This window comes from Molothrus aeneus, chromosome 17 (assembly GCF_037042795.1).
Source record: "Molothrus aeneus isolate 106 chromosome 17, BPBGC_Maene_1.0, whole genome shotgun sequence".
Lineage (NCBI taxonomy): Eukaryota > Metazoa > Chordata > Aves > Passeriformes > Icteridae > Molothrus > Molothrus aeneus.
In genome coordinates this window covers 1,507,454-1,533,367 of record NC_089662.1, presented here as the reverse complement: position 1 = coordinate 1,533,367, position 25,914 = coordinate 1,507,454, and the positions used below count along the sequence as shown (strand labels likewise).

Below are 25,914 nucleotides of genomic sequence, written 5' to 3'. Positions count from 1 at the left end.
ACGTTATTGGAGTGACCCGATAGGTGTTGCAAAGGAATTAAAGTTTGTGATTAAACAGCATTGACTTGATTGGTCAGATCTCCAGTTGTTATTGGATGCCTTAACTGAAACAGAAAAACAATTGATGTTAAAGGTAGCAGGGGGCTTAACAGAAGATGCTTGTAGAATACAGAGAGTGATAGAAGAGATGACATTCCTCTTCAGGATCCACATTGGAATGCTAATGATGGTAGTGATGTTGAAAGACTAGAGGATTATCAAGACTTCAAAGTTAGGGGGTTAGAAAGAGCAATTCCTAGAACAATGAACTGGTCAGCCCTATATACAATTAAGCCAGGTCCCTCCAAAACACCTTCTGAATTTCTAGAACATTTGTGGGCTGCAACGCGTCGTTCTACAACCTTAGATCCTGAATCGGAGGAAGGGATACAACATCTAGTGAGTTTATTCTTAGGACAATCTACAGGGGACATTAGATGCAAACTTCAGAAGATACAGGGTCTGACAGCATGAGATTTAGAGACTTTGCTAGAAGAGGCATGGAGAGTATTTAGTAACCAGGAAGAAAAGTGCAAAGAAGGGATGAAAAAATTATTAGCAGTAGTAAGGGAAGAAGAAAAAGGGAAATATGGACAAAGGCCACAAAGGCAGGGAGCACCTTGGCTAAGGAGAGATCAACGTGCATTCTGCAAGAGAGTTGGACACTGGAAGAACCAGTGCCCGGAACGAAGAAAAGGTGATGAACAAAGAAGAGATCAAAAAGGGGGGTGGTGGTTGCCCATGTTAAGGAAGATTGATGTGGACCTGAGGATCTTACCCTAGGAGACCCTCTGGTTATAATGAAACTTGGGAACAAAGAAAAGGAAATGGATTTCCTGATGGACACAGGAGCAACATCTTTGGTGCTAAATAAAGCTTAAATAAAGCTTTAATGCCAATAACAGATGATGATGTCATGGTAAAGGGGGCAACTGGCCAATTTGAAAGAGCTTATTTTTGTAGGTCATTGAAATATAAACTTGGGAAACAGTGGGGAATTCACAAGTTCTTATATTTACACAATAGTCCATCAGCACTTTTGGGTAGTGATCTATTGGAACAATTAGAAGCAAATGGAGAGATTACTGTGGAGGTCAAGGAGGTTAAGTGATGCTGTTGAGTCAGGGACGGAATGAAAGACTCCAGTCTTCAGAAGGTGAATCAGAAGGCAATTTAATGAAGGCAGCAGGTCTTTTATAATGTGACTCACTAACGTGAGACTTGATTGGTCTCAAAGTAAAAACCTCTCACACTATTGGTGAACCGTGAATAGCACACTCTGTAGAACCATATCTATAAACAATGGTTACAGAGAGAGAGAGAGAATAATTGTTTTAAATCTTTTCTCTAAGTTTCCCAGGCTCAGCCTGGGAGAATTTATTTTTGTTCTTTCTTTGACTGAACTGAGAATATCCACAGTAAAAAACCAACAATATGTTAAGCCTCATGCTAATAGCCAATGAGGCTAAAGTTGAAAGTGAAGGTGAGATTCATATGAAAATTCTGGATCAGGTATTTCCTGGGGTGTGGGCTTCTAACATACCAGGGAGAGCAAAGAACGCACCCCCAGTGCAAATTAGGCTTAAAGAAGGAAGACGACCGGTTAGGGTCAAGCAGTACCCTTTGAGAAAGGAAGACAGAGAAGGGATTAGCCCAGTAACTGAACACTTTTCACAGATAGGGCTATTGAAAGAGTGTCAGTCTGAGTTCCACACTCCTATTTTACCTGAAAAAGCCTGATGGATCATACCAAATAGTATAAGATTTAAGAGCTGTTAATAAGATAGCTGAGGATTTATACCCAATCCCTACACTATTGTTAACTTGTTTAACATCTGAACTAACATGGTTTACTGTTTTTGAGTTGAATGATGGTTTCTTTTGCCTTCTTCTCCATAAGGGAAGCCAGAAAATTTTTGCATTTGACTGGGCAAATCCCAAAACTGGACACAAAACCCAGCTCACATGGTTAGTTTTGCCTCACAGCTTCGAGAACTCCCCTACAACATCTGGGGAACAACTTGCAAAAGATCTGGAATCCTGGGAAGCTCCATCAGAAGAAGGACAGCTGTTACAGAATGTACAGCTGGACAACCTTCTGGTAGCTACCAAAACTCAAGAGCCATGTATAGAGTGGATGGAAAGTCTCTTAAACTTTTTGGGCCTACAGGGGTATTGAATATCCCAGAAGAAAGCCCAAATGGTGAAGCAAACAATTGTTTATTTGGGCTACGAGGTTAGTGCTGGACAAAGAACTTTAGGACAGGATCTCAAGGAAGCAATATGCCAGACCCCAAAGCCCCAGACAGTAAAAGAACTGAAAACCATTTTAAGCATGACCGGGTGGTGCAGGCTGTGGGTTTATAATTACTGACTGTTAGTCAAACCCCTGTATGCTTTGATCACGGAAGGAATCAGAGATCTCCAAGGGACAAAAGAAGCAACACAAGCCTTCAGCCAACTGAAGAAGGCCCTCGTGTCAGCTCCAGTCCTGGGACTTCCAGATGTGAGCAAACCATTCTTTTTGTTTTCTCACAAAATGCAGGGAATTGCTTTGGGAATACTGGCACAAGATCTGGGCCCGTACCACAGGGCAGTCGCCTTCCTCTCTAAGCAACTGGATGCAGTGGCTAAGGGATGGCCAGGATGCCTCAGAGCGGTTGTAGCAGTGGCAGTGAACATCCAGGAAGCACGTAAACTTACCCTGGGCCAGAAGATGACTGTGCTAGTGTCCCACACAGTGTCTGCAATGCTGGAAGTAAACGGGGGACATTGGGTCTCCCCACAGAGATTCTTGAAATATCAAGCCATAATGGTAGAACAAGATGATGTAGAAACTGTGGGATCTTGTGGGATCTCAGCACATCATTCCTGATGTTCAGAGATGCCAGGAGAACCCTTGGGGGTCTCGAAAATCCTGGAATGTTGCCAAGAGTGTCTGGTGGCTTGATTTTGATCCATCCACAGAAATAACAAGAGTTTGAGGACAAGAGAATCACTTTAGAATAAAAGGTGTAAAAGGGACACGTTTAGAAAGTGAAATATAGATTTTAAGGTTTTTGGGTACAGGGGGGTTATGGAGACAAGATGGAGGGATCAGGGCGTGTCTTGTCCTTCTTCTTCCTTCTTCTTGTCCTCCATCTCCTGTGGTGATGTTGGCATTTGGGGATTGGTTCATGGTGAAGGTGCACTTGCCAACATGGGTGAAAAGCATTGGGAAATAAAGGTAAATATTATGTACGTAGATATTAGTATAAAAAGACATGACCGCCCCGTGGGTGGTCAGAGAGTGCCTGTGACTGCTTGCAGATCAGACCTCTGTTGAGCAGACAGAAAATTTTGTAGATAAGAAATAATAAACAACCTGAAGACCGAAAAGCTGAAGAGTCCAGACTCATCCTTTAAAACGCGTGCCACCCAAGAACCACACTACCCGTGTCGGGGCAGAGACAGACAGCCGAACCCGACAGGATCTAACATTATGGTACCCAGCTTCTTTCCTCAGTGGTAGTATGGGAGAACCAGTGATCCATGATTGCCTGGAGGCTATGGAAGCTACCAACTCCAGTCACCCAGATCTGATGGACACCCCTCTCAAGGACACTGAGACCTGGTTTTCTGATGGAAGCAGCTACGTCGTCAGCGGAAAAAGGCACGCTGGGTATGCAGTTACCACAAGCCAAGAGGTAATAGAGTCTGGATCCTTACCAACCAACACCGTGGCACTGAAGGCTGAAATAATTGCCTTAACCTGGGCTTTAGAGGTGGCAAAAGGAAAGAAAATCAATATTTTGATTTTCTTTCCTTTTGCCGGGAAAGAAAATCAAAATATTTTGATATAATATTTTTTAGTTTTTAGTGTTATCTTTTAGTTTTTTAGTGTTATCTTTTAATACTAAAAACTGGGTGTACTTTATTTACAATAATTTTCCAATACCTGTCACCTATGTTAGACAGTTTGTCTCTACTCTAATAAACCAATGCAAAAGTGCCACCATCACAGCAGAAGATGGAGGCTAAGAAGAAGAAGAAGAAGGAGAAAGACAGAACACGCCCAGATTCCTCCATCTTGCTTCTTGAACCCCCATTCTAAAAACCTCAAAATTCTACATTTTTACCTGGTGCTAAATTCACTATCATTCTATTCAAACTCTTGTGGCTTGTACATCTTTGCACAAAGTTGGTAATTGTTTCTATGGGTTAAAATCGAAGGCATGGGTGTCTTTGACTCCATGCCAAGGTCTCTGAGCGCCCTGCCAGGGTCTCGAGTCCTTCAGGGGAGTCAGAGGAATATCCTGGGTTCTGACATTCCATTAGCATTATTATGAATCCAGACCAAAGCAAGAGTAAAGGAGAAACTGAGTGCCTTTGAAATACTGTATGGAAGGCCATATGGAATTCAAGAAGGGACAACACCCACTCAAGCAGGGGAAGAAACCCTACACAAATATGTGGTGGCCCTAAACAAACAACTTAGAGAAATTGAGAAACATGTGGCTGGGGCTCGAAGCAGAGAATTAGATGGACCAGTACATGATGTACAGCCTGGGGATTATGTATATGTTAAGTCTTTTGCAGAGAAGACTCTGGAAGTGCAGTGGGAAGGACTATTCCAAGTGCTCCTCGCCATCTTTACTGCAATCAAGTATAAGGAACAAAGTGCTTGGATCCATCATTCCCAAGGGAAGAAGGTTCCCGAGGGACTCTGGAAAGTTATACCGGGTGACAGCAAACTGAAATGAAAACTTTCTCGGGAGAATAAATAAGGTGTGAGTAATATGATAAGCATAGTTTAAGAATAAAAGTTTGTAGTTATAATGGATAATCAGGGGAGTGTAGCCTGGAGACTTGGGGCATATGTGATTATCACATTAGCCACAGCTAATGCAGTATCACTTTTATATAATGTGACTGGTATAGGTAGAGATGGCAATGCAAGTAAATGCCTCTGCCATTTGGCCTGAGTGTGCTCCATTTTTAAGAACTGATTTTATGGACTGGACTATGTGGCTGCAGAAGCGTATGCTTTATATGCCCAGAGAGAAGAAAGACCTTACTGGATTATTGGGAATGGGACTAGGGCTTCTAAATACAATGGATTCTGAAGTATTAATGAACAAATTGACAGCACCTGGTAGTGATATGCTTAAATTGCAACAACCTTTGCAATCTTCCTTGTTGGCATTAGGTACCAGCCAGGGGAAATTATCCAAAATATTGCCAGAATGGGAAAATAGAGAAAGGACAAGATCATCAATTGATAATTGATACTTTAGGCACAGCTATTTTATGTTTTGGTAAATGAATTGAAATTTGCCCTGGGTAGCTGTCAAGGGCGAACTGGAGGTGTTCGTTGGTCTGGAGCAAAGTGTCCAGACTACTTAAAGTAGCATTCTAAGTTGCAAGGCAAGATGTATTCTATTACTATCTGTATGGGAGTTGTCTTTTGTCAAGTGGGCAGTTTGTCTTATCTCTCTCTCTGAGTGATGACAACCACTACTCCCTTGGGAAGAGACATCTGCTGATAACAGGCTATTGAATGCCACTGCATGACTGATAAAAACTATAGCATCCCATTGTGAGATGCTCCACCCAGAGGGAGGAGCCAAGCATTGCTACACAGATATAATCCAGAAGTTCTGAAACACCAGCACAGCTTCTCCACTAAATTTCCCAGAAGAACAGCAGCTGCCTCTTTTTCCACTAGATCTTCAGAAAAAGCATACACCCTTTTCTACAAGATCTCCTGCTCCAACAGAACCACACCTGACACTTCAAGAAGTCTGCAGCCACATTTCCAATTAGACTGCTACCAACACCCTGACCAACAGGGTGTCGAGTTCTGACTCTGTCAGTGTTGTTCTAGTGTATTGCATTGTTTTATATTATCCTTTTATGTTTTCTTCTCTATTAAAGAACTGCCATTTCCTGCTCCCATATTTTTTGCCTGAGAGCCCCTTAATTTAAAATTCATAGCAATTCAGAGAGATGAAGAAGATTTCCATTCTCCATTTCAGGGGAGGCTCCTGCCTTCCTTAGCAGGCACCTGTCTTTCGAAACCAAGACAAGTAGCCAATGGGATGTAGATGCATGTAAAGTCACATCCCGCTAGGGTCCGGAGATGAGCTCTAGCTCTTATAATGGGTTGAGCCATCACTTCTTGTGCTGTTGTTATACTTTTGTTTGGCTGATGGGACCTCAACATCCAATCAGGGATTAAGAGTTGATCTTTTAGGGTGGGATCCCATTGAAAAATCAATCCATGAAATCTGGGTGACGTACCCAGAACTACAAATTGAAATGGTAAAGCAGGATCCACCCAATGAGCCTGCCTCATGGATGGGGCATGAGATACCTTTTGGATAGATTCCCAGGCCTCTGGCGTGATGGGTCCTCACAACCTCACAGGATGTTAAAGAGCGGTGCAAGGTCCTCCGTTGTGATTCCCAGCAGTGGACAAACCAAACTTCTGCTCTGCACAGTTGATGTAGGTCCCTTAGGGTTCTTGTGTCGTCCTTGATGGAGAGTTGCTGGGGTGCCATGGTCTGCTTGCCGATTTGAAGTCACAGGTAGGTCCATGGGCGGGTACGCTGGATTTTTCCCTTGGCTCAGGAATCCCTGCTTCTTCGGTAGTTTGAGTAGTCCTTTTGAGCACAAGCTCAACATAAGAGTTAGGAGTTAGTCTCGGCACAGATTAGGATATCATCCATATAATGTAAAATTATTGCATCTGGAAATGTTTTTTGAATAGGTGAAAGGATGTGGGCCACATGCATTTGGCAAATGGCTGGTGAATTCTTCATTCCTTATGGAAGAGCTAACCAATGGCAATGTTTGAGGGGGGCTTGTCTATTTCAAGATGGTCCTGAAAAAGCAAATCTTAGCACATGTCAGGGATGGAGCGGAATATTAAAGAAACAGTCCTTGATGTCAATAATGGCTAATTTCCAATCCTGGGGCAACACTGAGGCTGAGGGCAGGCCAGGCTGGAGGGGGCCCATGTCCTCAATGATGGCATTGACTTTACGAAGGTCCTGTAGGAGCTGCCATTTATTTTTTCCAGGTTTTTTGATAACAAAAACTGGAGTATTCCAAGTGCTATTTGATGGAACAATATGCCTTTTTAGTAACTGGTTTTGAGCACCTTTAGCTTGGTTTCAGTGAGGGGCCACTGAACCACCCAAACTGGATCATCTGTTTTCCATGTGAGCAGAGGAGTGGCGTGCTCTGCACTGTCCCCAGCTAGAAATCCTGTGGTGGAGAAGAGATTTCTAGCCTGGTACCCCATTGTGATAGTATGTCTCTGCCCCACAGCGTGACAGTTGCCCTCACTAGAAACGGTCCAACCGTACCAATTTGGCCGTCAGCTCCTTCCCTGAAGACTGTTCTTTTACTTCTCATAGAAGTGGCTGCTCCTCCAGTTCCTGAGATGACACTATTTGTGGGGACAAGCTCCCATTCTTCTGGTCACACAGAGCGGGCAATGATGGTGGCATCTGCTCCAGTGTCCACCACTCCTAAGAGAAAGACTTTATCCCCTTTGCTAAATAGGCCACATTCTGTGATGGGTCTGTCATGGCCCACAGTCTCTGCCCAGAAAGCAGTAGGATTTTCAGGGACAATATCTGTAGAATCCGGTAATAAAAAAGCCTGAGCAATAGGTGTATGTTGAGGCAAAAACCAAGGGGGACTAGTGCACGCAACAGTCACTGTAATTTCATCATTCCATCGTACAGTTTGAACCTCCAGATACACTTGTAAATAATCATGTCAGAAACTAGAGTCCCCAATAACTAAAACGTCCCTTAGTGTTGTGAAATGGCCGGATTTACCAGTTGGAAGGTGGTAAATGATTTCATTAGAGAAATGGATTGCAAATGTGCTTACCAGTATGCTTCAGGTCCCTGGTTGAACTTTTGGATAGGATTCCTGGAGTTTGAATTCCTTTTTATAGTAGGTGTCATCATAAATTACTTCCCTGCATGTTGGCTCTCTAAGGTGGTCAGGAGAGAGGCGTGAAATGGCTTGGCATTTGCTATTGTTGCACAGGCCCACCCAGCACTCAGCTGAAAGTTTCCCAGACGCCGTTGATGATTTGGTTGGTAAGCTGGCTGATGATAGAGCTGTTGGTGGCTTTGAAAGTGGGGACAGTATTTATAATGTTCTCTACAATCTGAACAAGATGCAGATGGACAGTTTGAGGAGGGGTGCCGCTGAACAAAATCACTGTTACATTCGGACCTTTAATTGTTATTTCCACAATGACTCCCACAAAAGGAGTACAGTAGGCAAGAGGAGGAGAGACATCATGTGCTGGATGTCATGCGGCACAAGAGCATGGGCTGAGAAAGTCACATTAAGTAAATTTTTAAAGTAAGGTGACCTCCATCCATAGTCTTTGCAAGCCTTGCAAAGCTCTTTTAATTCCTTGTAAGGCATTGCTTCCCATTTTGGGCTCCTTCCCTGTTTGAACACAGCTGGTGTGGCTAATTTCCCAGCTATCTCCCAATTTCCATCCCAAGCAGCAAACTTCCGCACCTCTGTCCAGTTATCCACAGGCTCGGTATCAGAGCTTGAGGAATCACTGGACTCCTCTGTAGAGGGGGGTGTTTGAATAAGAGGGGTGCAGGGCCTGCAGTTGACCGCTAAGGCTCAATGCCACGGGGTGCCAGTAACCAAGATGGCTTCCTTCCACTCACCATCATATCTACTTCCAGTCCCAGGGACATGGGAGCCAGAAGTGTCATTGTTGCTAAGGGTGGAGCTGGAGGAGGGAAGGGAGACAGGGCCCGCATAGGAAAGGGAGGAGCCCAACGGAAGAGTGGGAGCAGGAACAGGAGGAGGGTCATGTACGCTATTTTGATGTGACAAGGTGAGAAATGTTGGTGAAGAAGGGCTCCAAATGGCAGATCCCCTCATGAGATCAGTGCCCTTTTGGGCAGCAGGATTTGGTGGAATTCCAGTCCCAGGGACATGGGAGCCAGAAGTGTCATTGTTGCTAAGGGTGGAGCTGGAGGAGGGAAGGGAGACAGGGCCCGCATTGGAAAGGGAGGAGCCCAACGGAAGAGTGGGAGCAGGAACAGGAGGAGGGTCATGTACGCTATTTTGATGTGACAAGGTGAGAAATGTTGGTGAAGAAGGGCTCCAAATGGCAGATCCCCTCATGAGATCAGTGCCATTTTGGGCAGCAGGATTTGGCAGAATTCAGTCAGAAGGGCGGGTCCCCTCACGGGCTGGTACCCATTTTGACACATAAGAATCGATGGAGAGAAATGGTAAATGGGCAGAGGAAGGAGGTTTAGGTTAGAACCCAGGACGGGTTGTACGGGCCCATCCTGAGAAGGGGACAGAGGAGGGCAGGAGATGGCAGAAGGTGGCACTGGTGGCACTGGTGGCACTCCTGCGCCTTTGGGCGGGTTCCAACTCCTGGCCTCTCCTGAGGAGACAAGGGTGATGGTACATGGGGAGAGGGATACAACAACTGGGGCTGTAACCGGCGTGTAGGACTATTAACAACTCCCAAACTTTTCCCCAAGCTTGCAATCGTGTCCTAAATTGAACGAAAAATAGGGTAAAACTTCCCAACTTGAAAATTCCCCTCTGATTGTAAGAGATACAATTTCCTCCCCATTATTTATATCCCACAAACTAAGTGAAAGAACAGAATCCTGTGTGGCATCATTAAAATGTCTGAAGACTCAACAAATAAAAGGCCTTAAATTTGCCTTCGAAAATTTAACATTCTTATCTATCATGGTCTTTTTAACTTGTATATAAACTTCCTGCTATGAGAGGGAAAGACTGGAACCCATCTCACACACTCTGCCCCCTAAGATATTAAAAGGAAAAAAGAAAAATTGACCCCAATTGTGCACTTTGCACACCCCACTGTGCTGTGCAAAGTGCTGAGTGTGCCTGTTAGGAGGAATGTTGGAAAATCCCAGCCTTACAGAGATGGGGCCACTGAGAGGCATTTTAAAAATTTTATTCCATTACCAGTCTCACAGAACGGTGAGACATAAGAGATGGAAAACCTAACACCATTCCACCAGAAGCCACCCTGTTTCCCGGTTACAATTCCTTATCAATGTTTTTCAGCCACTTCCTTTAGCCACACAGTGCTGCTAATACTTCTAACCCCAACCACCTATTATTTTACCCCACGTGGTCTTGCTGCAATGCATCTTTCACAGTTCTAGTTCTCCAAAATATCAGGTCTTTTTGCAAGGCCATCTTTTGAAACTTGTTTCTAGTTCAATCTCTCTCTCAAAAATGTCATCTTTATTCCATGGCCTTCCTAAGACAGCACACCTTATCTCAGAGTTTGCATACAGATGTACAAGACCCTGCGAGCTTTCAGTCAGGTTTTGAGAATCCTTTACAAAACCATTTCTCACGGAGGAGCAATCCCCACGTAGCCAGTGCCTAATAAAGCAAATGCCCACCTCACTGAGTCAGTCTCTGTGGTGGCTCTCGGCTCAGTGTTGGAGCCAATCAGTTCTTTTCTCAAAATGTTAAAACCAAGTAGTATCTGTGAACGAAAACACAGCATCTGGTTGTGGCAAAACAAACACATTGCTTGTCCTTCCTTCAACCTTTGTATTTGTGGACAGGTTTGTTTTCTTGATTGCTGGATTAGGTACACACTCTTACATACACTGCAATGATGAAGACAAAGCCCATCCCAGTCAGTGCCAGTATCACAACTGCAGGATGTAGCTTAGGCTGGAAAAGCCTGTGGCAGTTGGGGACCATCCAAGCGAGTTTTCCCACCAGTGATTCTCTCCATGCCTCTTCATTTGTTCTAGGACATGATGTGCCTTTTCTATATTGTGATGCATGCTGATCAGTGTCTTCTGACTTCTTCTTCCGCTGTTGTAGCAGTTTGTGCAGGCCACGATGTTCCAACAGTTTTTTGACCATGGTAATGTTCAGTTCAATTGGTGGTGGAGAAAAGTTGACGTGTAGGCTCTGTAACACAGCTTCTGGTAGGTAATAGTTGAAATCACATCCTGTTCTGTTAGTAAAGTTACAAATACTGACTTCTGAGTGCTTGGCAAGCTGGATGTGTTACCTACTGTTAAGTTGTCCCAGGGGGTTCTGAAACACAGACATCCCTGCCTTATCCATACCAGGATGGATTCAGGGTCATTGTTGGAGTAGATTTCCATGTGACAGACCCTTTGTTCTGGGCTTTCAGAGGGTTACTTTCACATAGTCTGGAAGGGTGTCTTGTGGTGAGGGGGAAATCTCATGGTCATTTGTGCCAGGAACTGTCCCTGTTTCCTGCCCTGGGACATCCACAGCTTGGGGGACATCAGGACAGGTGTAAGCCCCACCTGGGATCCCACCGAGGGTGGGGCCGAGGCTGCCTCTTCCATTCCAGGGCAGGAATGGGAGGGGTGGCTGTGGGGGTGTTGGGGTGTTCATGTTTATCTAGCCGGGGGTATGGCTGCGTTTTAACTTGGCACTAGAATCGGATCTGCCTGCCTTCAAGGTTTCTGCTGGCTGCCGGTGGGTGATCCTGAGATCCACTGCTGCTTGATCTGATCTGCCTGCCCTCTCTGTTTTCTGCCTGCTGCTGCTGATGGTGCTGAGACTGCTTGCTGCCCGTGGAAGCAATTGCTCCCCAAAGGAGCAATTTCCCCTCTTCCCCCTCACCCGAGACTCCATCACAGCTGGGAACGGTGCCGCGCTCCCGTTGGAGCGCCCCCTGCTGGCTGGGGGGAATCATCGCACCTGCCCGGCCTCCCTGGGGCCTGCCAGCGCCCTCTGCCGGCTGTGCTTGTAACTACACCAAAGGGGAAAGTGGTGCTTGATGGGTGGAAAACTCCTGTTATTGTTTTCTCTTGTTGTTTGTTGTTCGTTCTGCTTTATATATATAAATATATAAACCACATATATATATATATGTATATATATATAGCAGAGAACTGTTATTCCTTTTCCTTTCTTTTTGCCTGGAAAGCCTGTAATTTGGAAGTTGTAATAATTTGGCAGGAAGGGGTCATCTTCTCCAGTGCAGGAAGGTTCTCCCTTTCCTTGGCAGACATCTGTCTTTTAAAACCAAGACAGTTATTTGTGCCCAGTATATGTCATGAAAGCATGGAGAGGAAATGTGAAAAGAGAATAACAGCTCTTGGGTAACCCATTTTCATACAGGATAAAGAGCCTCCTTATTTGGCACCATGTGGTCTGGCTTACCACCTTTGGTTGGCACATGTTTGTGGCTATATTTTTCCAATTTGCAGCTCCTTATGGAAACAAGGGTCTTGTGACTGAGAGCACTGTGGCTGTTGGTCGCGGCACAGACTATGCCCTGGCCAGGTGACGACGACAACAGGGGTGCGACAGATCCCCCTCACAAGCCCGGCAAATCCCAGCACAAGCAGTGGTTTGGCGCAGGAGGAAAAAAGGCAGCAGCACGGGTCTTGGGGGTGAAACAGGGGTGTCTTTATTTCATGACCAGCTCCCAAGACAAAGACTTGGGTTGAACAAGAGCCTTTATAACATCACTCAAGAGCAGGGGTTTAGGGTAGCAAACCAATAGGGGAGGGGTTGAAGGCGGGACATTTTACACTTGAACCAATAAGGGAGCAACAGGGAGGGACATAACTTAGGTAAGCCAACAGGGTTCTAAAAGATACAGGAGAGACAGGGAATTCTCGAGAAGAAAGGGCAGGTTAAGGGGAGGATTGACACTCAATGGGAGGGGTAAGCAAGGAAGATTCTGGGGAAAAAAGGCAGGGATAGGAAGGATTGACAACTGGGAAGGTTGGGGATTAAAACTTGGTAGGGAGGGGCTAGGTGACAAACAAAAAGATTGACATCTAACTGAACTGAATAACAATGAGGGAGTATGTCTAATTTTAGAAACATAAGATAAAAAAGGAGGAGCCTATGCCACTCTGAAGTCAGGGGGAGGACAATACAGGAGGATGACAAAACCACAAATTAAGCAGAGAACAAAACCGCAAATTCAGCAGTGAACCTGCCAAAGAAAACGCACTGCAACAGCTGTTATCCACTTTGTAGAACAGGTCAACAAGGTGAGAAATTCATGCTTGTGTACTTCTTCTGGAATGTGGGCACATGGCTATATAACTATCATGAGCTAAGTTCATGGTTTTGGAGTTTCCTCACTAATGGCACCTCTTATGAATCAACACAGGGGGGAGTTTTCCCCTCACCCTTCACTCACTTCTTTGGGCCTAACTGAACAGCTTTTGAAGAGTTTTAATTTCACCTAGAAGCTAAAGGGATCACCTACTTATATTTTTGCTGTGTTTATTCAGCAAGGTCCATTCACCATTCCGAGACAGGATGTGGTTACCTTGGGTAGCTACCCCAAAACCTGACACAGAGGTCAGGGACATGGTCCAGCAGCACCAGCTGCAATCAGAGGGAAAGGATGATGGTGCAGCAGTAGAAGCCACGGATGTTTCAACCATCTGGGTTCCAGCTCAACCACAAGGCCAGCTACAGCCAGCAGCAGTCGCCCCTCTGCAGAGGAGGAAGTCTAAACCAAATCGATGTACCCAATTATTGTGAATGGGGAACCAAGGGCCTCACAACAAGCAGAGGAGCCAGCAGAGGCCAAGATCATCACTGAGTCCCTGTTGCTTGACAGTCTCCACAGTCTGTGGAAAGACATTGCAGGACAGGGGTACGAGGCTTTTTCAACCTGGTTGACTCGAGTTTGGGACCCTATGGGTACAGGCGTGCAACTTGAAGATACCAAAGTAAGGGTTCTGGGCTCCTTTGCCTAGGATGTGGGGATTGAGCAGGTGTTTGTGAGGGAGCCAGGGCCCCTTTCTCTCTGGGAGCAGCTTATAACAAGTGAAGGAGAAAGGTTTGCTTACAGGGACAGTCTGCAGAACCACCATGATAGAAAGCCCTGGAATGTTGCTGTTGTATTAGGGATGGGTAAATGAAGTGACATATAGACTCCAAGGTCTCCGAAGGCAAATGTGAAGTTTATTAGACACTGCACATTCTTTATAGACACTTACGATAAAGCTGGACCTGGTTGGTCCTTAATCAACACCCCTCGCACCATTGGCTAATTAGGAAAAGCACCATTCTTGTGAACATCTTACAAGAGGCATCACATTCAAAACACCAACTGCAAAGATTAATCTTGTTGTTTTAATTCTTTCTCTGAACTCTCCCAAAACTTCCCAGAGCAATGCCTGGGAAAGTTTTTCTGACTTTCTCTCTCTGACCAGACTTTCAGTAACCACACTGGAAGAACAAGAAGGAAGGGATACAACGCCTGAGTGTGTCAGTCTGAAAGACAGGTGTCTGCCAAGGAAGGCAGGAAGCTCCCTTAGAATGGAAAATATGACCCCTTTCCCTCCGAATTCTTCTAACTTTGAAATGATGGGGCTTTCAGGCAAAGATAGGAGAAAAGGAATAGCAGTTCCTTACTAGCATGTGTGTGTATAACAAGGCAAACAAACACCAAGCCCGGCAGCACCGACGAGCAGACGCAGAGCCCCAGGGCCGGCCTGGTCCCGGCTGCAGGCACCTTCCCCTGCGGTGCAGTTCCGGGCACAGCCAGCAGGGGCGCTGCTGGCTCCCGGCCGGGCAGGGCAGGGCAATGACTCCCCCGGGGCTGCAGGGGGCGCTGTGGCGCGAGCTCGGCCGCCTCTCTGCGCACGGCAATGGCGGGCGAGGGTGGAAGGGATGCAGAAGGGGCTGCCTTTGGAACCGTCAGGGACGGCCGGTCCTGCTGCACCTCCGTCTGGTGAAATGGACTGCAGCAGGAACCTTGGAAGCAGCAAGCCATGGTAGGAAAAGCAGTGGCAAGACAAAAGATCTACAGTGGCAGAGAATCCTCCAGGCAGTGATCACAGACCGGCTGTCCCTCCTCTGATCCCGAGAGAGTGAGAGGAGCAGAGCCTAGCCCCTCGCCCCCTGGCCAAAATCTTGTGGTGTCCCTGCCCTTTCCAAGAGAAAACCCCTAAGGTAAGACAGCAGCTCGCTGTACCCTTCCACCGCCTTCTCCTCCCAGCCATGTCTTTTGCTCTCTTAAGTATCAGTCTCTTAGCAACAAATGTCAGAAAATTCCTAAGAGGAAAAAGAAAAAATAGGAGAAATCCTGACCTCCAACAATAAGACAAATGGCAGTAATGGAGAAACTTTTTGCAAGGGATGGACAGCATAATGACCCTGACAAGGTCAGGTGCACAGTGCAAACGGGGTGGAGCCTTGCGCTGCATGGGCCATCGGAATACTCCAGCTTCATGGGAACAATGCATTTAGTGGACAACCAAGAGACTGTGAGTTCTGCAGCAAGCAAGCTCAGGAATGATGAGACCATCGTCCATGGCCTGATACCCACTCATGTCTCTGCTGTGGTTGAGTTTCAAGGATGAACAGGAAAAATTCAGAGAGAAGATGAGAAAGGAGCTAAGCAAGAATAGTTACCATGTGACGCTGGTGCAAACCTGTGAGAAACAACTGCTCGCTTTGAAAATTTAAAAAAGGTTTATTAAACCTTGACAAAAATACAACAAAAGGACTACAAAAGGAAAAAATTTGCAGCGCTGGGGACTGCTCTCGTGCATACCAGGTGGCAGGTTCATCTTCAAGATGGATGCTCAGTCTTTTATACACCTGGGGGTTGCATCAGCCAGCCCTGGCCCCTCCCAAGATCTGTCAGCCAGTTCTTCTTTGCCATTTATCATTGGAGACTGCTTTCTTGTAACTGGATTGGAGATCAGGTGTTGCCATGCCGCACCCCTAAGCACCAAGCTTGTCCATTCCAAACTGCCCCATGCAAGGGACACATGTGCAGCCTTCTTTGTACCTGTCCTAGACAACCCCGGCTGTCTGATGGTAACAATACAGGGGGGGAAAAGGGAACTATGGGGAGAGCAGAGGACATCTAAACTACAATAACATAACTATACATCATTAAAGTTTTCTTAATATTCACACAATAGTTATCCCTGAATTGCCAGAGCCAATCATCTCATTATCCATCTGTAACAAAACCAGAGGCCCCAGTGTCAGTGCCCAACATCCCCCAGCTAGGGAGAGGGAGTACACCCCACAAATTGACCTGTGGCTCTTCCTGGATGGCCAGGTAGAGGCCAGGGAAAATTGTGTCTTTTGGGCTGTGTGAGAGCCATAGAAATCTGAGGCTTTTGTTGACATTGGTGCACAGTGTACTCCAATCCCATCAGGACATGTGGGGGCAGAGCCCGTTTCTATTGCTGGGGTGATGGGGGATCGCAGTGAAGCGATACACGGAATAAATAGACTCCACACCCTGATGTAGGTATGAAGTGGACTTGTATTGTCAGCGCCTGGCACCAGCACAATAGCTCTCGTGAAAACTTGTGCCCTGAGCCCTGGTCTGAGCCACATCTTTATTCACAGAGGTGTTCCATATACATCACATTGCACAACCTTTCCGTGCATATTCACCCCTTGGCCCCGCCTCTCCTGGCCTCACATGGTAATGAGATCCACGCCCTTCTGAGCATGCGTTGTTCATGGTGGTAGTTGCACGGGGGTTTTTGGTGGTCTCTGAGGCTGAAGGCCGTGGTCTTCCTCATGATTGAATTTTTGAACTTTTGTCCTTTGCACGCCTGCTTTGGTCCCTTGGTGCTTATCTGAGTACATCTGTTGATTTTGATCAGCTTGGAGACAGAGGAGCCCCTTTATTTAGGTTTCTTGCATTCCTCAGTCTTCTCCTGGTATTGTTCTTCATGCAAGAAGCTTCAGAAATTTGCATTTTCCTATGCCCTTTGTACCATGGCAGAGGTTTCTTAAGTAAAAGGTTAAAATTCAGTGCACAAATATACAAGCTAAAACTTAAATGCTTAATTCATATTGCTAATTTAAGCAATCCCCAAAACCTCCATTTCAGCAGCAGTTGACCCTGCTGGAAGCTGAGTTAGATGGGGAAAGAGTGGAAGAAACATCCTATTGTGACTGGCCCAGACGCCCCGTGTATTCTGGGCATAGATTTCCTCTGGAGTGGTTATTTCAAAGACACAAAAGGACTCAGGTGGGCTTTTGGAACAGCTGCTGTGGAGGCAGAGGGCGTTAGGCAAATGAAAGTTCTTGCTTGGGATGTCTGAAAATCCTTCTGCTCTTGGACTCTTGAAGGCAGGAGAGCAACAAGTACCAATTGCCACCTCAGAGGTGCTTCACTGGCAATATCAGACAAATTGAGATGCCATGATCCACATCCACAAAATGATCCAAGAGTTGGAGAGCCAAGGGGTGGTCAGCAAGGCCCACTCACCCTTCAACAGCCCCATTTGGCCTGTGCACAAGTCTGATGGAGAATGGAGATTGACTGTGGACAATTGTGCCTTGAATGAAGTGACTCCACCGCTGAGCGCTGCTGGGACGGACATGCTGGAGCTCCAGTACGAGCTGGAGTCCAAGGCAGCAAAGTGGTGTGCCACTACTGACATTGCCAATGCATTTTTGTCCATTCCTCTGGCAGCTGAATGCAGGCCTCAGTTTGCCTTCTCCTGGAGAATCATGCAGTACACCTGGAACCAACTGCCCCAGGGGTGGAAACACAGCCCCACCGTCTGCCATGGACTGATCCAGGCTGCACTGGAAAAGGGTGAAGCTCCAGAACATCTGCAGTACATCGGTGACATCATTGTGTGGGGAACTGGGAAATGGAAGTATTTGAGAAAGGAGAAAAAATCATCCAGATTCTGCTGGAAGCCAGCTTCTCCATCAAAAAGAGCAAAGTCAAGAGACCTGTCCAAGAGGTCCAGTTCCTGGGAGTAAAGTGGCAGGACAGACAATGCCAGATACCCCTGAGGTAATCAACAAGATCACAGCAATGTCTCCACCGACCAACAAGAAGAAAACACTTACTCATGGATGGTAGACAATGCTCTGTGGAGGCCGTTCCTGGCTGGAAAGGTGGAAAAAGGCCAATTGGCAGCATAGGGGAAAAGCAATCTGGGCTGCAGACGAATGGCAAGACATTGCCAGGCGGGTAGAGAAGCTCCCTGTGAAAGTCTGTCATGTGGGTGCCCATGTGCCCCAGAGTTGAGCTAATGAGGAGCACTGAAAGAATGAAGAGGTGCCTGAGGCTGCAAAAATCAAGGTGTTACAGATAGGTTTGGATTGGCAACACAAGGGACAGTTGTTCCCAGCTCGATGGGCCCATGGTGCCTGACGCCATCGGGGCTGAGATGCCACCTCTAGGTGGGCACGAGAGCCAGGGCTGGATGTAACCATGGGCAGCATCTCCCGGGTTATCCATGATTGTGAGATGTGAGCTGCCATCAAGCAAGCTAAGCAGATGAAGCCCCTCTGGTATGGGGGCCATGGTTCAAACAGAATATGGCGAGGCCTGGCAGATTGACTACATCACGCTGCCTCAAGCCCACCAAGGCAAGTGCTACATGCTCCCAATGGTAGAAGCCACCACTGGAAGGTTGGAGACCTACCCTGTGCCTCATGGCACTGCCCAGAACACCATGCTGGGCCTTGAAAAGCAGGTCCTTTGGAGGCACAGTACCTGTGAGAGAATTGAGTCCAACAAAGGGACTCATCTCAAGGACAGCCTTATCAACACCTGGGCTAGAGAACCTGGCACTGAGTGGGTATATCACATTCCCTACCGTGCACCAGCAGCCAGGAAAGGTCAGCAGTGCAATGAACTCTTCACAAACACATTGAAGGCAATGGGGGGATGGGACCCTCAAGCAGTGGGAGCTGCATTTAGCAAAGGCTGCATGGTTAGTTAATAGCAGAGATTCCACCAACCAAGCTGGCCATGCCCAATGCAAAGCCCTGTGCACAGCGGGTGGAGATAATGTTCTGGTGGTGCACATGAGAGGTGTGCTAGGAAAGACTGTTGGGATTAATTCTGCCTCGAGCAAAGACAAACCCACCTGTCTTTGCTCAGGGACTGGATTGGACTCGGTGGGTGATGCAGAAAGATGGATCAACACAATGGACATCTCCAGGGGACCTTGTTTCTGGGGTGAATTGCCCAAGACACTGTGCCTGTATCCATATCTACATGTATGTATGTATGTATGTATGTATGTATGTATGTATGTATGTATACAATTAGGATAATGTATGGATGTATATAGTTTAAAAGTCAGAGTTTGATGTAACATGTTGGTATGGGAAAAAAGTCAGGGTGGAAAATGTTGTGTGTTTGGGGTGGTTTTTTGGTGAATTTTCTCTCCTTTGTTACCTGAAAAGGGGGATGTGGCAAGGAGAGGGCAGTTGATGCCTGTGGGGAATGAATTGCCTGTGGGGCAACTGAGATGCAAAAGAACTGGCCAATGACTCTCCCATTCCACTGGAAACTTCCAGGGAGGGAGGGCAGTGTTGGGCACTGGCCTGCCAAGGGAAGAACCAGCGGGCCATGCTAGGAGCAGGGGACTTTTCGCAGTTTTTGCTGATGGACCTGGCACTGCTTCAGGATTCTCCTTGCCATCCATATGTGAGCCCATTGGTTGCTGCAGCTGCTGGTTGATGGGGACTTTTCCACACTCGCCATCACCAAGGAAGATCCTCACCATCTGCATGGGTGCTTGAGGGGAAACGGGACCACCCCACCTATTCTCTCTCTCTCTGGAGAGAGGGAGCCCCAGGGGCTGCTTGGCTGGAACCAGAGCAGAGCTGCCATGGCCAGGATACTGCAAGAGCCAGGTGAGAAGCTGGGAAAAGCAGAGCCCCAGCTTCCCTGTGTCCCCGAGGCTGCTGTTAACCCCTGGGCTGGCTCAGGGCTCGCAGCCGTGGCCCCTGAAGCCGCCTGGGCCGACAGCGCCCCCTGGAGCCAGGGCAGAGTCACTGCAGCCACTCTGCCTGGCCTCAGCTCACAGCGCCCTCTGCCGGCTGAGGTCAGAACTACAGCAAAGGCAGAACTGCTCAGCGGGTGGGAAGAGTCTGGCATTGCTTTGGGAGCGCTGCTGCTTCTTCTCTCTTCCTCACCTATATATATATATATATATGTATATTCTAGTGAAGAAGTGATATTTCTCTTCCCATATCTTTGCCTGGAAGCCCTGCAATTTCAAGTTATAATGATTTGGAGGGAGGGGGCTATCTCTCCATTCCAGAAAGATTCCCAGCTTCCTTGGAAGACATCTGTCTTTTCAACCAGGACAATCTGCTATCATGAATGGAGAAATTGACTTAGGAGGTAAAGGAACTCACAGATATGCAGCTTCAGCCCTTGCCTAGGAATTGTTCCTGATCTTCACAAAACAGGGGCTTCTATGGCTTGAAGAATGGTCTTTGAATGATCTCTACAGCCCAGCTTTTACCTGCCTCAGAGTGCTCCTTCCCACAGTATGTCACACCAGTCTGGCACAGTTCCCGTGCAGGTGACATCCACTGCCACCAACAAAAGGACCACTTTACCCACCACCAGTGAGAGGGAGCATGGATCATTCCATTTTTTCCCACATAAGATATGGAGCAGAAATCTCTGTTGTAAATCCTGCCAAATCTTTCTGAATAAGTACATACAAGCCAAGATGCCTTGTGCAGACTCTACCTTCTTGAATCCCTGGTGATCAGTGGCACAGAGTCTAGCGGTGGACCCTGGAAGGACAATGCTGAGCCCAGTCCTTCCTGAGTGCTTTGTCAGTAAACTGGGGGAGGGGGCCAGGCTGTGCCCTCCCACAAACCAGGAGCAGTGGCTGATCTGCCAGAGACAAGTGCTGCCATGCAGAGGGACAGTTCAGCAAGGGGGACAGTCCAATGACAAGTGCTGAGTCCTGTCCTTGGCAGGGAACAACCACAGGCAGCGGTGACTGCTGGGGGCCACCCAGTTGGAAAACTGAAGTTTGTCCGGGTTCTGCTGGACACCAGGATGCCCATGGGCCAGCAATGTGCTCCTGCAGCAATGCAGAACAGCGTCCTGGGCTGCACTGGGAGCTGTGTCACAGCTGGCAGAGGGAGGGGATGCTTTCCCTCTGCTCCACACCAGTGAGGCCAGCCCTGGAGTGCTGGGCCCAGAGCTGGGCTGCCCAGGACGGGACACAGGGACAGACTGGACAGAGTCCAGCACAGGACCATGAAGCTGATGGAGGGACTGGGGCGTCTCTGCCATGAGCAGAGGCTGAGAGAGCTGGCACTGCCCAGCCTGGAGCAGAGCAGGCTCAGGGCATCTCATCCCTGTGGATGAAAAGCCAGGGGGAGGCTGCAGAGGGGACAGGGCCAGGGACAGCCCCGGGGGCCTCGGGCACAAAGTGACCCACAGGAGGGGCCCTGCGAGCTCAGGAGACACTTCTGCACTGGGAGGGTGGCCGAGCACTGCCGCAGGTGCCCGGGGAGCTGGGGGAGTCTCCGTCCCTGCAGAGACTCAAAAGCCACCTGGACACATCCTGGGCAGCCGGCTCTGGGTGGCCCTGATGGAGCAGGGGCTGGGCCAGGTGACCTCCAGAGGTGCCTCCAGCCTCCCCCAGCCTGAGATTCTGTGACTCTGAGAACAAACAGGCTGCAGCTTCCTGAGGACAAATGAAAAAGCTCCACACATGGCAGGTTTCTCCTGCCCTCACCAAACTGGTTCATGGCACATGTCTCCCTTCTGCAGCTTCCTCCCTGGAGTCAGGATGCTCCTCAAGGTCACACCTTGAGGCTGAGAGAAATGTTTGCCCATTATCATTGGTTTGGGTGAGTAGCATCAATCTTTAATGAAGACTTGTTTTTTGTTGGCTGGACTGGAATTGCTTCAATGCTACTTCAGATATAATGCACTATACTGGAAGTTATCAGTCTCTGCACTGGGGAGTAAATAACCCTGATGAAGATCTTTTAGTTTAATCATGATCATAATAAACTCTTTATTTTCCTATAAATATATCCTTTATCCTATGGAACACAATTGTATAAAGGTTCAATTACACCTATACTATCCTTTAAACATAAACTACTGCCTAAGTCTAAGAGTGCATCCAGCTGCAGCCTGGCTCCTCTCTGAGACGTTCAGGAAGCAAGGAGGTCCCTTCTGCACCTTGTGTCTCCTGCCTGCTCCCTGCACAGCTCTCCAGGTGGTGCTGTCGCTCCTGGGCCAGCTGTGACTGCAGCAGGGACACCTGAAAGAGGCACAAGGCCCGGCTCAGACAAGCCCACGCTGGCAGGAGCACCTGCAGCCCCACGGTACCGGCTCTCGGGGCAGACACAGCCTCCAACTCCAGCCCTCACCAACACTCTGCCCTTGGGCAAGGGCAAAGGAACAGGCTCCCAGACACAACAGAGCTCAGAGCATCAACAAGTCCACTTCAAGGCTGCCAAACCCTTCCCACGTACATCCCTCAGCCACCACAGGTCTATTACAAAGACTTCCAGAGGGATTTAGGAACCCAGCTCTGATTTCCAGAGCACACATTTGGGCCACTGACACCTTTTTCCACAGGCTGTGCCTCAGTACGAGGGCTGCTGCTCCCCTGAGCTTCTGGAGGACTCTTCTATTTCAAAAGTTGACAGATACTGATGGGCAGATATGGGGACAGGCAAGGTAAAGTAGTCTGGGGGGAACACTCTCCTAAAAGTTCTGATTCTTCTCCTTTCAGGGTTTACCTGCACATTGGATGGGAGAGAAGGTCACAGAAACCTGTCAGCAAACATGGAGCAAAAGGACCTCTGGACATCAAGGCAAGGAGATCCCTGCTCTGAGACCCTGAAGTGCACCAGACAACAGTGGGGGCAAAAAGCTCTCGCTGGAGGCTGTGCAAGAGAGGCCAGTGTGTGTGTGCAGGGACACGGGGCCAGGGAGGGAGGCAGCGCAGTGAAGGTGCCCTTGTGAAAGCCATGGGCTGCCACAGAGAGAGAACAAACAAAGGGGTGTGCCACGGCAGGGACAGGGAGAGGCAAGGCAACAAGCAGAGGTCTCCAAAGCACTGCCTGGGCTAAGGTGCCAAGTTCCAGAGGAGCCTGAGGCTCTGCAGAGGCAGCCAAAGCCCAATTTACCTGCTGGCCACTTCTGGGCACAGTGGATAATTCAGGCCTCTCTCCCTTCTCCTTCTCTGCTGATGCAAGTGGTGTCTTAGATTCCAGACTGGTCCTTGAGCCACCTAACAGCTGCTCCTCTTGTGCTCCAACAGCCTGCTGGGTGTTCAGAGAGGAAATGATGCCCATATTTCAAACACCACAGAAGCTGTCCCTCAGAAATCTCAGTCTCAGGAAGCATCCTCAAAGCACCAGCAGTGCAGCTGCTCTTCAGCCCTCTCAGTACAAAACTCAGCAGGGTTTAGTTCATCACTCTGCTCAGCTGCTCCATTCCTTTGCACACAGAATCCGAACCCCCACGTGTTGCCTCCCCTTTTGTGGGCACAGGAGAAGCAGCTCCCCATGCCCAGCTTTTGGCCTGGAGATGTTTGATCAGCATGTTCCTGCACAGGCAGCCCAGGGTCAGGGAGCAAATTCTCCCTCTCCCAAACATGATAGCATTGCACATGGAGCAGAGCACAATGTGGGAAACCAAGCCCAGGGGAAGAATGAGCCTTCAAGCAATGCCGAGGCCTTGAAACTCCTCTAACTCTTCTTTCCTGACACCACAGGCTTCTGCTCCAGAGGAGCCTGAGGCTCTGCAGAGGCAGCCAAAGCCCAGTTTACCTGCTGGCCACTTCTCCTGGGCACGGTGGATAATTCAAGCCTCTCTCTCTTCTCCTTCTCTGCTGATGCAAGTGGTGTCTTAGATTCCAGACTGGTCCTTGAGCCACCTAAAAGCTGCTCCTCTTGTGCTCCAACAGCCTGCTGGGTGTTCAGAGAGGAAATGATGCCCATATTTCAAACACCACAGAAGCTGTCCCTCAGAAATCTCAGTCTCAGGCAGCATCCTCAAAGCACCAGCAGTGCAGCTGCTGTTCAGCCCTCTCAGTACAAAACTCAGCTGGGTTTAGTTCATCACTCTGCTCACCGGCTCCATTCCTTTGCACACTAATTCCAAACCCCCATGTGGTGCCTCCCCTTTTGTGGGCACAGGAGAAGCAGCTCCCCGTGCCCAGCTTTTGGCCTGGAGCTGCTTTGAACAGCAAGCTCCAGAGCTGGATCAGTCATTCCAGCATACCAGGAAACAATCTGGCAGTCAATGGTGTCTGGCTGGAGCCAGGCAGACAGACAAGGCTGCCTGCTGCAGCCCAGGCTGCTTTACCCAATGGGACTGACAGGGATAGAGACCCACCTCTTCATGGGAAACATCTCTGGAATAATTCAGGCATGTTGCAGTGGACTGAAGATCAATGCCAGTGCATGACTGGATAGAAGTCTTTCCCTTCAGGGAGGCCAAGCGTTTTTGCAGAGCCCCTTTGGCAATTTTCAACTTGGCCAGTGCAGCACTCAGAGTGCTCCCTCTTCCTTCCTTCAAAACAGCAGCCCCATGCTCCAAGTATTCCTGCATGGTTTCCTTTTCACTGTCTAAGTGTTGAAATCTTTCCTGCTGACTTTGCATGTTGAGTGCATGCAATTCATTCTTCTCCAGATATCTCATCTGCTGCTGGTACAATTCCCGTTCATGCTGCCAAAACAGGGAGAAAAAGGGTCACTCATTCCCTCTCTCACTTTGCTTTTCATACCAGATCTGCACTCCTGCTGCAGGGGCAGGCACAGGCTGCCCCTCTCTCTCAGCCTCTCAGGATGCTGCAGAGCTTTGCTGGGCCCCCCTCCCCTTGATGCTGCATCTTTCCCAGCTCACTCAGCCCATCCCAGCTTCCCTTCTGCCCTTGCCTGACCTCCTGCAGCTCCACTCCAGGCCTCCTTTGGGGAGGAGCTGCCAGAACTGCAGCCAGGATTTCAAGTGCCCGCTAAGCAGGATTCAGGCAGTGCCACGAGGATGTGCTCTCCATCAGGGAGGAAGGGAAGAGCAAACAGCCGCAGCCTTTCATTCCCTGGGGCTGGGCTGACAGCAGTGCTTTTCCTCCTCTCCTGTGTAGAGTTCCCATGGCTCCATGCCCCAGAGCCCCACTGCCCTCTCTGGCAGCAGCAATGGCCAGATCAGTCTGTCATTCTCTGCTGCCACTCAGGACCAGTTCTCCCCTTGCAGGCACACGTCCTGCTGGGGATCAGACCTTGGCTTTCCTCTCCTCTCTCCCCACTGGCTGCTCTCCCATGGCCAAGGCCAAACACCTTTCTATTAACAGCAAACTTGGGACTCTGTCCTTCATTCCAGATCCAGATAGTTAGAAATCTGAACAAGGGTTTGGACACCAGGAATTCCCCAAACCATGCAATGTCAGTAGGGACACTGAGGACACTGAGAACTAAAGACATTTCTAGGGCACAGAAGCCCAGCATGGAGGAAAATCAGCAGCCTCAGCATTAACTGGCTTTGCCATGACTACAACATCTTCTCCTTATTCAGAAGAATGCAATTAGAAAAGTTAAACTGGCAAAACTGCTCCTTAGAACTATTAACACAAGGCCCAAACACATAGCTAGGAAATGGCACTTTGTGGCATCTGCCAATCTCACCAGCACATCCTTCCTTTCCTTCTCCAGCTTTTCCAATTTTCTCCTCAGAGATGCCACCTCCTGTCGAAGAGCCACAGCCTCTTCCTGCCTTTCAGTGGCCTCCTTCTCCAGGGCAATTTGGAGAGAGATGTGCTTGGCTTCTGCCTGCACACAATCTGCAGCAGGGGAGGGCAAAGGAAAGGGAAAATGGGAATGGGAAAAGCAAAGTAAAGGCAAACTGATGTGCATCCTGCAGAGACAAGAGCACTGTCTTCTCTACCTGCCTATGGTTGCCAGGCCCTAAGCCCACAAAGGCTCATAAGCTGACAGAAATGAAGGAAACTTCCAGGCAGAAAAAAAGGCAGGAATGAAAGGGGCAAGGTTCAGAGGGATAGGAGAGTGTGTTTGTTCTTGGCCTTGTGCAGAGTGAGCAACTCAAGAGAGACAAAGCACAGGGGATGCCTGTGC

General features: G+C 48.2%; 1 protein-coding gene across 1 annotated transcript in view; it reads right to left on the bottom strand.

Annotated features, from left to right (window-relative positions):
• Positions 1-25,914, bottom strand: part of LOC136564080 (centrosome-associated protein CEP250-like) — a 48,523-nt gene that overhangs the window by 5,713 nt on the left and 16,896 nt on the right. Inside the window, exons 20-21 of the mRNA XM_066561849.1 lie at positions 25,468-25,622; positions 24,442-24,514 (exon numbers count right to left, since the gene is read on the bottom strand). Of these exons, the coding sequence (XP_066417946.1) occupies positions 24,442-24,514; positions 25,468-25,622 (228 nt within the window). The remainder of the gene's footprint in view (positions 1-24,441; positions 24,515-25,467; positions 25,623-25,914) is intronic.